General features: G+C 60.6%; 4 protein-coding genes across 4 annotated transcripts; 1 reads left to right on the top strand and 3 right to left on the bottom strand.

Annotated features, from left to right (window-relative positions):
• Window positions 1-2,850: 2,850 nt before the first annotated feature.
• Window positions 2,851-3,693, bottom strand: EHS24_003140 (uncharacterized protein; the record flags this gene model as incomplete). Its single annotated transcript, XM_028618839.1, has 1 exon — window positions 2,851-3,693. The coding sequence occupies one exon, from the start codon at window positions 3,691-3,693 to the stop codon at window positions 2,851-2,853; it is 843 nt and encodes a 280-aa protein (XP_028472727.1).
• Window positions 3,694-5,061: 1,368 nt separating this feature from the next.
• Window positions 5,062-5,731, bottom strand: EHS24_003139 (uncharacterized protein; the record flags this gene model as incomplete). The annotated part of the gene is made up of 3 exons (XM_028618838.1): window positions 5,062-5,115; window positions 5,175-5,462; window positions 5,543-5,731. The coding sequence occupies 3 exons, from the start codon at window positions 5,729-5,731 to the stop codon at window positions 5,062-5,064; spliced, it is 531 nt and encodes a 176-aa protein (XP_028472726.1).
• Window positions 5,732-6,515: 784 nt separating this feature from the next.
• EHS24_003138 (uncharacterized protein) lies at window positions 6,516-7,424 on the top strand (the record flags this gene model as incomplete). Its single annotated transcript, XM_028618837.1, has 5 exons — window positions 6,516-6,621; window positions 6,700-6,830; window positions 6,889-7,007; window positions 7,054-7,184; window positions 7,243-7,424. The coding sequence occupies 5 exons, from the start codon at window positions 6,516-6,518 to the stop codon at window positions 7,422-7,424; spliced, it is 669 nt and encodes a 222-aa protein (XP_028472725.1).
• A 1,812-nt stretch (window positions 7,425-9,236) lies between these two features.
• On the bottom strand, window positions 9,237-10,094 carry EHS24_003137 (uncharacterized protein; the record flags this gene model as incomplete). The annotated part of the gene is made up of 1 exon (XM_028618836.1): window positions 9,237-10,094. The coding sequence occupies one exon, from the start codon at window positions 10,092-10,094 to the stop codon at window positions 9,237-9,239; it is 858 nt and encodes a 285-aa protein (XP_028472724.1).
• Between the last annotated feature and the right edge of the window lie 1,419 nt (window positions 10,095-11,513).

The following is an 11,513-nucleotide window of genomic DNA, read 5'->3' as shown; positions in this document are numbered from 1 at the left end:
ATCGGAAGATTACCGTTTTTTTTTTCTACTGGGCCCTGTGAAATCTCCGCACATGAGAGAACCCGGGACAGACTCATGTTCTCTGTTCTCGTCACACGGTCGCAGACTCAAGCAGCTACATGCTTAAATGTCTCTCTCGCGACACGTCTCCTGACAGAACAAAGCACACACACCGTTCTGACGGGCAAGGACCCCCGTCTGTGCGGGGTTTCACCAGCTCTGGGGTCGGGGCAGTGGAGAGACCAATGTCAGTAACACCCCTACCTGCTACCCCTTGCCAACGTCTCCACCATGGACATCAGAGATCAGATCCAGAGGCCAGGGTGTGCTCCCTTGGCTGCACGAACGAGGTCCTCCATAAGTCCCACCAGAGACCCTACTAACCACCTACACCCAGCCTCGGCGTCGCAGGTATCAGAGACAGACAGACTTGGCACACACACCCAGACACCCCCTGCGCGCGCACATACCGCACACACCCTTTTCATGAAGCAGACACGGAACGCGTCTCAACCTGAACCACCGAACAGTATTCTGCCCCCTTGGCCCCTTGATTGGTGCCCACGTCCATGCCAAGACAGCACAGCACATGCACAACATGGACTATCCAGATCCGCAGTGAGCAGCCACGGGAGCAAGGTACATCAGAAAAAAAGGTGGCCTCGAGGCACGCTTGGGGGGGGGGGGGGGAGGGGGGTATCCCTCGTTCTGGTTAACAGTCGAACGCGGGGCAACGAGGTCTTGCGCTGGCGGAGGGAGGGGTATCTTGCAACAAGCCTGAAGGACGGACAGGACACTGCCGCTGGGCACGGTTGTACCCGGCAACAACGCGCCGCACGGCCGCATCAGTCTAGCGCCGTACCGAACACTCGTCCTGGAGCGGCTTTTTTGACTCGCCTTTGTGGGGACAGAGCGCAAGCAGACGAAAGTAATGTCCTGCCGGACACCAGGAGAGGCGAGGCCATGGGTACATGAGGCGCGGGAAGTGGACGTGTACAGCAAAAGGTGGGATCAGGTGGAAAAGTAGGAAACACACACACAGAGCCCAGCGGAGGGACATGTGAGACACAGGACGCGCGCGAGGTGAGACAGGACGCGAGGTGAGACAAAACGCGTTCGCCAATGGGCAAAAGGGACATGAACGCCAAGTCCACGGCGATTGCTTATGGGGCCGCCGAGGACACCGGCGCCAGTCGACATCGGCCAGTGGGTGCACAGGGCAGGCATCGAGCGACGGCGTCTGGTGGTCATGTCCGCTTCGGCCAGCCCGAGGTGGGCTGGAGCTCGGCGGCGAGTGGCGCCAGGAGGCCCGAGGTGTGGCATGTGGCCGGGTGCAGACAGTATACGCCTCGGCCGGCTTGCACGGCGGCCCTAGGCTGGAAACCCGGGGGCGCTCATCTCGGCGATGCGGAGGTTGACAGTGAACACCGACACGCCATGGTCGTTGAGAGTCTCCAGTCTCCTGCGTGACGGCCAACGGGGCGATTGATGCAGCAGTCAAACTCGACGGCGGCGCGGGGTGGCGTGATGGCGGTCCAAGGGGCACTGGAACGAGTGCAGGAGCGCAACATGGCACAGGTCAGTGGTCAGTGACCTGCTTGAAGGAGGGGACGGCGACAGTGAGGTGGGTCTCGGTCTGACATGTCAGCGAACATGGGAACGAGGCTGCTGGTTGCTGCTGCTGCCACAGCGTGCCAACAGCGCGCGCGCGCCCGAGCGCCCGAGATGCACCCAGCCATAGCGCTCCTCAATCGCTGCGTCCCCTTGCCCGTCCATTCCGGGTACGGCCTGAAGATCCACGGCGTTGCCCACCTGGACCGTCCTGGCCTGATCGCGCCCAGTCGGCTCGGTGAGCTGCGTGCGAGAACGGCTGCTGCCCGCAACGCTGCCACCTTGTCGTACACGGTCAGGGCGACTGCTGTTGGCGTTATCCTGCTCCAGTCGCCGCTCCTGTCTGCGCGGCGATGGGACGACGGACGCGTTCTACGCCGCCGATGGAAGCTGTTCGCCCGGGTATGTGTTGCCGTGCAAGGGGGGGTGGAACACCTCCGAGGACCAGTGTTTTCGCGGTATGTCAGTCGGCGTCTCTGGGACCGTGAAGTGGAATCGGTTGTGTCATTGCCATGGAGTGAGGAGGTTGGAAAGGAGGGAGGTCGTGGGGTCGAGGTGAACGAGGGAATGCTCACAACAAAACGGCCGGGAAATGATTACGTAAGTGGAAACGATACGATCGTCGGCCCAAAAGAAAGTCATACACGAACGACGCAGCACACGCCAACTCCCGGGCAACTGGCCAACTGGGCAGCACTCTACACTCTACAGACTCCCCTTGGACTGCCAGCAGCAGACTTGGAGGCGATGCACGTCTCGTCAAGCCGACAGTCTGGACCCTCCGACACCAGCACCCGCGCTCCTTCCAACGTTTCATCCCCCAGCAATGAGCAAACGAACGGCTTGCTCGGGGGCCAGGCATCCAGGCAGGTGCCTCAACGCAAAAGAAGGGGCCGAAGGGGGGGCCGAAGAGGGGGGAATGGGCCAGGCCCCCCAGGTCGGAAAGGGGCTGCTATACTGTAATGGGAAGAAGCATGTCCGCCGGGAAAGAAAGAAAGAAGGCGAGAATGCCCCCCACGGTGTGCTAAACGCGGACCATGTGTGCAAACCCCGTCCTTAACACCAGGCTATAGCATTTTGGAGACGAGAACAAATACGGCCAGAAACACCACCACCACCACCACCACCACCACACCCTGCGCTGCAGGGCCCCTGCTCCCGGCAGGGCTTTAAACACCGTTACGGCAAATATGGAACGCGGGGGTCGAGGGCCAACCTCCCACACCTGTGGCGTGTGGCCTACTGGCACGGGGTGTAGAGGTATCCCGATTTGCCCTTGGGGACGAGGTCGACGTCGCGGTAGATGAGGCTCTTCGGGCGGTCCGCGGCCTTGCAGTAGGAATCCTTGAAGGTGGAGGCCGAAACGTCCGAGCTGTACTCGATGCCGAGGACCACCGAGTAGACGCCGGTGTACGACGCGCACTCGTTGTTGTACGCGCACTCTTCGGCGACGGCAAAGTCGAATCCGGTCGACTTGCCGAGCGCGCAGCTCTCGGCGTCGTTCTTCTGTGCCGCGGCCAGGCCGTGCGCGTGCGCCTCGTTGATGAACATGCTCGCGAGCGCATAGTTTCCCGCCTGCGACAGCTGCGAGAAGCGCGTGTACGTGTCGAGGTTGTCAATGTCCACGGCATGGTATCCGGCGGCGGCGCACCCCGCAATCCACGGCTGGACGACCGAGAAGATGGCGGCGCGCGACGCGGCCGTGCGCGTGTCGAGAATGTACTCGCCCGGCCAGTCCGGGTCGCCCACGAGCGCGCCGCTGCTGGTCTTGAGGAGCGCGGCGGCGGGCCACAGGCTCTTCTCGCCGTCCTGCGTCTGGAAGCCGTTGACATAGCAAATGTCGTACCCGAGCTTGGCCGGCGTCGCGGTGCGGTCGCGCCCGACGACGGTCACGCCCGAGGGAGGCGTGTACGCGCCGCCGAGCTGGTAGTCCCAGCCAGCGCCGACGGCCGGGAGGTGGATGGAAGCGCTGACGGCGGCAGCGGTGGCCGTGGGTGCAGCCGACGTGAAGGTCGAGGCGATGGCGGCCGCGGTGACGGCGGTGTGACAAGCGGTGCGGTGGCAGGCGCGAGGAATGTGCATGGTGAAGCAAGTAGAGCGCGAGGTCGGAAGAGGAGAACGGGTCAGAGGAGTAACTGAAGTCGGTGGTGAAAGAAGGCAAAGTCCAAGACGACAACCCTCGTCTTTATATGCTTCAACTTGCGTCTAGCGCGTTTGCACCGCCCTTGCCGCGTCGGACATGCACACCCCCATCCATCGGAGTGCACATGGTCGCGCGTGAGGGGTTGCTGGTCGCGCCGAGACACCGTGAAACAAGACCCAAAACCATCGGCCCCTGCAACGGATGGGAACGGATGGAACGGAAGGCGCGCCGGTTTGATCCTTTCCATTGGGTGTGCGCGCGTCAAGAGCGTGCAAGTGTGTGCAAAGCGGTCAATTGTGCAGAGCCGTCGAGCCGCGCGGGCACCAGTTGAATAGGACTAATGCAAGGCGATGCAAGACGGAGAGGCGGGCATATGCACGCAAGAGCTGGTCCAGATGTCCATATGTGGCTAACCCCACACGGCGTGGTTTGCGCCGGCGGCGCTTGTCGCCAGCGATTCAGCGACGCGCGCAGCGGTCAGTCGACACCAACCCCGTTGGCACCCCCCCGGGGTTGACGAGGCAGACGGGCATCTGATGTCGTAAGGCTGTTATGTACGTGCACTAATGTACATACCTGTGCTCCTGTGAAGCCCGCCGACGCTTAAGATCTTACGAGGTGCGCACAAGGCAGTGTGTACGCGATAAATCACCTCATGGAAGCGGCCAGACGTGGTGCCTGGCAGGAAGAGCCAACGGGCCATCGGGTTCAGCAACGGGGGGCTCGTAGGACTTGCGTTTTGTGTTTATGCGTATTCAGGTGTGCAGGATCTTCCATTGTAGGGAGTCGGGAGGGGGGGTCAGACGCGTTGAACGTGCACAATTGGGATGCCAGTGTCAACCTTCGTAGATGTACGTCGCCTCCTCTTCTGCAGAGTTGTGCAACGATGCAACGGCCTCAGTACCCCCACGTGGCGGCTTATCGGCAACATGGCAACATTGGCCACGCCTTGTCACGGCGTCCAACGTCCAACCATCTGCTGGCTGACCGACGTCCGCTGACAATGTCCGCTGGCGTGGGAAGGGCCTCCGTGCGTACCAAAGGGTGCGCAGACGGCAAGCTATGTAGGCCACGCACGGCCATCATGTCAGCATTGACAGGGACGGCCCCGTCACCATGCCAGTGTCCACGACATCAATCTACGTAGTCTGTCCTGGACGACTTGGCTCTTGCTCACCACATCCAACTCGTCCAGCCACAGCATCGCGACGCTACTGTTGGCGCTGCGCAGTGGAAAAAAAAAGGTCTACAGACCTCGTCGACGGCTCGCATCAGCCTGCTACCGTCGCTGGCCCGGTTACGGTCTACTAGTCACCGCCGGTCGCGTTTGGGCGTGGGTACAAACGCAACGGTGGCGCCTCCTGGGACAAAGGAAGCGGCCAACAGGTGGTGGCAACACCTCCTCCACCACACCACCCACCCCAGGCATCCGCCCAGTCCGCCGCTTCTCGTCCCTGTTCCTCGCCTTATCGGCCACCGACTTGGCCGACACGACACGCCGGCCGTTCATGGGTGGGGACGGGAGACGGGGCGGGGGGTTGGGTTTTGCTCGTGTGGAGGATGGTCGCTGTGCCAAGGAACAGATCTCGACCCATGTACCCCGTCTTAGAACGGTCTTGGCGGCGTGGTAGTGTCCGCAAGTCTCCCAGTCCGGAGCGCGAGAGACCGGTCGTTGGGGCTGTTTGCTCAAAACAAGAGTGAAGGCTGCCTAGGCAGCGCGTTAAAATATCAAAGGCAGGTGCGCAGCACACAATGCACAGAAGCAACCTACGTCCTCTAGGGGCTCACCATGGAGCCACCGGCCAGCATCCTGGCCACCCATGGGGGTCCATACGGGGGCCGATACGGGGGATACGGGCCGGCGCAGTACTGGGTGTGCGAGGTTGTACCACGGCCATGCAAGGGATCGACCTGGGTGGTGGGTGGTGCCTGGGGCTGTGGGGAGAAGGCAGGGGTTTCACGGCGGCGGCTCGGCATTGCTCTACGGGACAGGACATTAACCGTGCGTGCGACACAGGCCGGCCGGTGAGCGAGAGCGAGACATGCCCGAATTGCGGGGGGGGGGGGGACACGCAGCAGCAGCAGCAGAAGCTAATTGAACGCCTAGGGCCACGCCGCGGGCCCCAGCAGGGTACACGCGGCAAGAGAGGTCAAGAAAGCGCAAGAAAGCGCAAGCAAAGGGCCTGTCGAGCCAAGCAAAAGCTTTTTTTCCTAGACGGCCCATGGGTCCCTCTTGGCCTCGAGCTCCTGCCGCCACGGGTCCCCCTCCAGGCCCCGCTTGTGAGCACGATGCTCCACCCGGCAACCAGAGCACTGGCCCCATCGTCTACCCATGCTGCCCATGCGGAGAAGCCTGGGTGGAGGCCGCATTTCTCTGCCCGTACGCTCTCTGATGGCTCTTCGTATGCTAGTCTTGTCACCATGTTGACGTGCTACCCCGGGTTTTTGCTGCGTCTGTTAACCGGCCACCCAAGACCGCCCAAGCCACCCAGGCCACCAACCCCTTGGCCCAGATCCCAAGGCAGGTCACAGCGTGATCGATGGTGGCTGCATGCAAAACGCCAGCCAGCAGCGCCAGCAGCCAGCAGCCAGCAGCCAGCAAAGGCCAAGCAGCCAGCAGCAGCAGCAGCACACGGTCCCCGTTGCTGTGGTTATAAGGTCTGCGCATGGTGACACGGCCCGCTAACTGTTCTCCCCGTACCCTCCCCCCCTACACCCCCCTCTCTACGCTCTTTCTTTTGTCTCTTCTAAGCAAACCACCATGATCGGACGCTACATCGAGCTCGACTCTCTCATCAAGGCGCGCATCGTCTCCCTCAACCTGTCGGGAGCCCTTGCGGCGGTCGCTGGTGGTTTCGCCGCCAAGGGTAGGTCGCGGTGGTGGTGGCATGTGGCAAAGAAGAAGGAGGTAGAACCGGGAGCGTCAATGGCTGACTGCGATATAGCCCTCGCCGAGCTCCACACCGACCGTCAGACTCTGGCCCACACGATCCCCGGCGGTAAGCTTTACGCTGGCGACATTGTCGGTGCCGGCTCGGCCATGACTGGCGCGTCCATGTTCGGCGTCGGTGTCTCGGTGAGTATAGCATAAACCCTTGACCTTGTCACCGACTGACACGCCGCTCTTTGAACAGTGGTTTGCCCTCATCCTCGTCTACTTTGAGCAGAGGGGCAAGGTCTCCAACAGGCTTCGCTGGACCACAGAGTGCCTCCTTGGCTTCTCGTGTTTCTCCCTCCTTGCCGCGCTTATCGCGTAAGTGTATCATGCAAGCGCGGGACATGTGTCTAACGGGTCACAGCACCACTATCATCTGCGTCGGTCGCTCCGCTGTCCCCTTTGCGCCCAGCATCCCCTCGGCCACCATCGTCAAGCTCATCGAGGCCATGGGCCGTTCGCTCAAGTACCGCGACACCAAGACTTACATTGCCAGTGAGTCACCCCGTTTGACACACACACACATACACAGAGACGCTGACGCCATGTCCAGTGATTGTCGGCTGGTTCTGCTTCTTCTTCCTGACCCTCGACCTTGTCCTCCTCATCGCCGCTGGTCTTCGTTACCGCCGCCTGGCGCGCGAGCGCCGTGCAAGCGCCACCAGCGGCGCCGAGCCCAGCACCCCCGAGTTCCACGAGGACAAGAAGGTCGGCTTCGAGACCGACCACGTCTAAACCGCGCGGCGCCACGGACGTCCGCCCCCCGCCCCAAGTGAGAGTTTTTTTGTCTATTGGCCGTGTCTCTCGTACAGACCGGCGTGTATATCTGCTGCGTGTATCTTGCAGCCAACAACATGAACAATGGAATAATGTTATTTTTCCACTGCGGGCGTCCACCTTTGAGAGAGTATCCAGGGAAGCGGGCCCACTGAACGAGCGAGTAGTGTTGCTCGGACACACACCGGCTTGGCAGAAGGTTTCCTTAAGGTTGCGAGCCAGCGGAGTGGGACGAGGCACTAGGCTCAACTCTCCAGAACACTTTCCAGACCTGATTCTCCTGACCCTTGACAACCGTTGTGCGGCGTCTACACACAACATGGGTCAGCGGTACACCGCCTACCACACTTTGGTCGCCGATCAGTATTGAGTCACAGATGTCTTGCTCGGCTCGGCGTCAAGCCTTGTCTCACACATGCTGCGTATGAACGTCCGCCGCTCGAGGCACCCCAACCACGCGACGCGTCTTCAGAAAGAACACGGGGGACTGGTAGCCCTGCGCAGTTGGGTTGGGTCCGTCTCTACTGCTGCGTCTTCACGATACCACGATTGCACTCTGACCCAACGACACTGGTACACCCCAATGAGCCACAAGTCGACGCTTGCAGCCATGACGCTTCAGTCCTGCTTTCAGGACTGCCGTCTTCCCGCGCGATAGAAGGCCCCCATCGACTCCCCCTTTCACATCGACTTCGCTTGAGGTTGTGGGGAAGCGGCACATCTCATGGCCGGGTTCTACAGACCATTCGATTTCCCCACAGGGCCACACAGTACCACAACGCTATGCCAATGCCTGAAACGTCGCCAGACGCTTCTGGCGGTTTCGGGACGATACACTCGTCGAGGCACCTATGATACCTAGTAACTTGCTTCACATGCAACATGATACGCGCCAGGAGGCATGCACCTGTGCAGTGTCCTTGGCCGGGTGAGCTGTGGCTTCGAGCTCACTGCGTCACTAGACGATGATACCACGCACAAGCCAGAAGCGACAGATGTGTGGGACAGGGCGTTTTTGGCTCCGAGCGGGTGGTGGCGGCGGGTATGTCGACAACAGCAAGGGGTGTGTTGCGTGAGCCCATCGAACGAGGCACCTGTAGCTGGAAGAAGGGAGGGTTGTCGAGCGCCTCCCGGAATGCAAAGTGCATGTGGGCCTGTGGGCTTGCCGCCACTCGTTTCCGGCGTACATGTCGGTGGCCCGGTGGCTTGCTCTCCGGCTCTCGCAGCTGCTTTTGTTTTTGTTGGTGCGTGGTTTGCTAGCACAGCTCAAAATACTCCTTCTGAAACGCCCTAGACGCGTCAACGTCTGGTGTGAGCTACTTGTGGGGGTACACCATAACTCTCAGGCTACTGAACTGCCGGGGTGCGAGGTCCGTATTATGACGGGCAGGACCGACGCTGTGGACTTCCCCAAGCTGCAGTGAGCTCAAGATCTCCAGCTTCGGTGGTTTCTCCTCGCATAGACGTCTCCCCAATGGGTCACTTTGGGTCAGTTTGCGACTCTCAGGTGGGTTTTGTCCCATCTCCTCCCAAGTGTGCCACAAAGAACGGTGCAGACTACGAGGCGGATGGCATACATGGCCAAGGATCACTGTGTCTTTCTATAGGCGGGCGCTGACATAGTGCTACAGGAAGCTCAAGCAACGTTCGTTGGGTCATTTGTCGTAATATCGGTGCGTTACATTGTCGTGTTGATCGGCGTTGGGGGTCATTTTGATCGTGAAAGGCAGCACAAGCTCTCTCTCTCTCTCTCTCTCGCTTGGGGGACGTTTATGGCTTGTCGGTGGCGACACGCGGCTCCTCCACGTCGTGCCGTGACAACGTGATTGTGCTGGGATGTGTCGTTGAGAACGTCTCGAGACAGTATTGGTCCGCGCCGACTTGCGCACGATACTGATTGCAACACATGAAGCGCAGGCGTCGACGGCCGGCAGCAACCACTTGATCCAGGTCGTCGCTCCCGGTCCGTTCCTCCTTGTCGGCGTCCATCTCGTCCTCCCACTCCAGAGCATACGGGGACGTCTTGTCGTCGCTCTCGAGGCCCACAACGGTGACCCGCCGGTATTGGCCCTTGTGCGGTGCCACCTTGATTGCCAGGCCGTCGCGGAGCAGGGTCTTGGTGTCGTGGTGGCGAAGCTTGGAACCCCACTTGCGGAAATGGAAGACAACTTCCTCCGCACGCGTGTTGCGCAGCCGGACCGAGCATACCATGAGTGCATCCATGACACTGCCGACAGGAACGTTGACCACCTCTTTGGTAATCGGGGTACTGGAATAGGCGGCGGCGGCGGTGGTGGTGGTGGCGGTGGTGGACGGCTCGGCGTAGGCGTCGTGCCAAAGGACGACGGTTCGTGCCGCCGCGACAAGTGTGCCAAGGACGTTGGCCCTGACCCTAAGTATGTTCAGTCGAGTGGCCGCGGCGACGAGGTCGGCGACGACAGCATCGTCTACACGGCCCACCATGTCGATGACTTGAGCATACGCCAACAGCCGGGCGGTGGAAGGGTTGATGTGGCCAACAGTGGGGACGCAGAACAGGGGCAGAGGTGGCTGGAGACCCGAGAATCCCTGAACAACCGCAATAGAAATGCCCCCACCTGCTCGAGAGACGACGAGATGCTTTGCCATTGTCGCATCGATGCGGTCTCGCCACTCCCGGCACACAAGACGAAGAGAGAGTGACAAGGGAGCGTCACACTGAACGGCATTATCGATAACGAGCTCGATCAGGTGCGGGTACCAGTCGGCGTCAATTGTAGTGGGCGGATCTGGGCCCCGAGAAGGAATGGTGGGGGAAGCCGCCGGGACGGATGGGAGGGATACGCGCCAACGTCGGCCGCGCATGGTGGGCCGGAAATCAGGCATCGATGGCAACCGCAACGATGTGAGCATTGCGAGATGCGGGGGAGGGGAGTGTGGTGGCGACACGAGACGAAAAAGGGTGCTCTGGGGTATATGTACTTGGCGGAGGAAGGGCATTGGGGGCCGGGAGACGCTGCAACATGAACAGGTTGTACCTGGCGAGAAACCGTCGTTTGTCGTTTTGGACCTGGCGGATAAAAGCCCTCTAGCCTTTGCCCGCCGTCTCTGATGCCTGTCGTCATCCTCCATGTGTGAGGTACTGCACTCCCTCCTCCGCAATTTGCGGCAATGATGTTTCCAGCACAGCCCTTTAGCAGCCGCCTGGCCGGCTATGTTGCAGGACAGTAACACGATCACTACCACAGCGGCGTCCTCAAGCTAGTCCAACAGAACTCGCCCTTCAGCCTTCGACTGTTAATCTGGCTCGGCCGGACGTCAGGGGCAGCTATGACGTTCTGAAGCGGCATGGATCATCTGATGTAAAGCGGCTATGCAGACTGGGACCACTGGTACACCGGTACACTGGTACACTGGCCTGTCTCTGCAACGGACGGTCATCGGGACAACCCTCTCGGTGCACGACAGCCAAAAGTAAGAGCTGGTCGCCCTGGCACAACCCACACTCGGCGTGCCAGAAAAGAACAGAGTTTGAGGGTCTGTCGCCGCTCATGTCACCGGCAACGACGCGATGCGCGCGTCCTAGGCCCGGGAAACGACACCAGGGTGGCACAAGAGAGCAACGACGCTGGTCAGGCTTCCGAATGGGAGAACAACAGCAAGCTGTGCGTGTGCTGACCAGATACACAGACCAGTTCCAACCCAAAACATTCGTATCAGAGGACCCAGAGTCCCGAGCCGTCGTTTACCGTCGAAATCTCGTCCGTGACCACATATAACAGGCCGGGATCATGGGATCCTAAGAACTGGCCGCAAGTGACACTGCTCAGGCGCCATCATCGCCCCGAATGGACATGTGTGTGTGGTATTTCTCATAAGAAGCTGTGGCGGGTGCAGCTTTCCCCCTCGGTGTTGTGTGTCCCCTCTCCAAGTCTGCGCTGGCGGGACGTACAGTTACCGGTACAATGTTCAGCGTCGCGCGAGCTTGTAGCCCATCTCAAGACGCAGCCAAAGACGAGATCGACATGTGGATCTCTCCATCAGATACATGTCGGACAAGAGGTTGCC

The sequence above is a fragment of the Apiotrichum porosum genome (genome assembly GCF_003942205.1).
Source record: "Apiotrichum porosum strain DSM 27194 chromosome Unknown scaffold_15, whole genome shotgun sequence".
In the NCBI taxonomy this organism is placed as follows: domain Eukaryota; kingdom Fungi; phylum Basidiomycota; class Tremellomycetes; order Trichosporonales; family Trichosporonaceae; genus Apiotrichum; species Apiotrichum porosum.
Note: the sequence above shows the minus strand (reverse complement) of the source record. Positions and strands in the feature narration are given on the sequence as shown.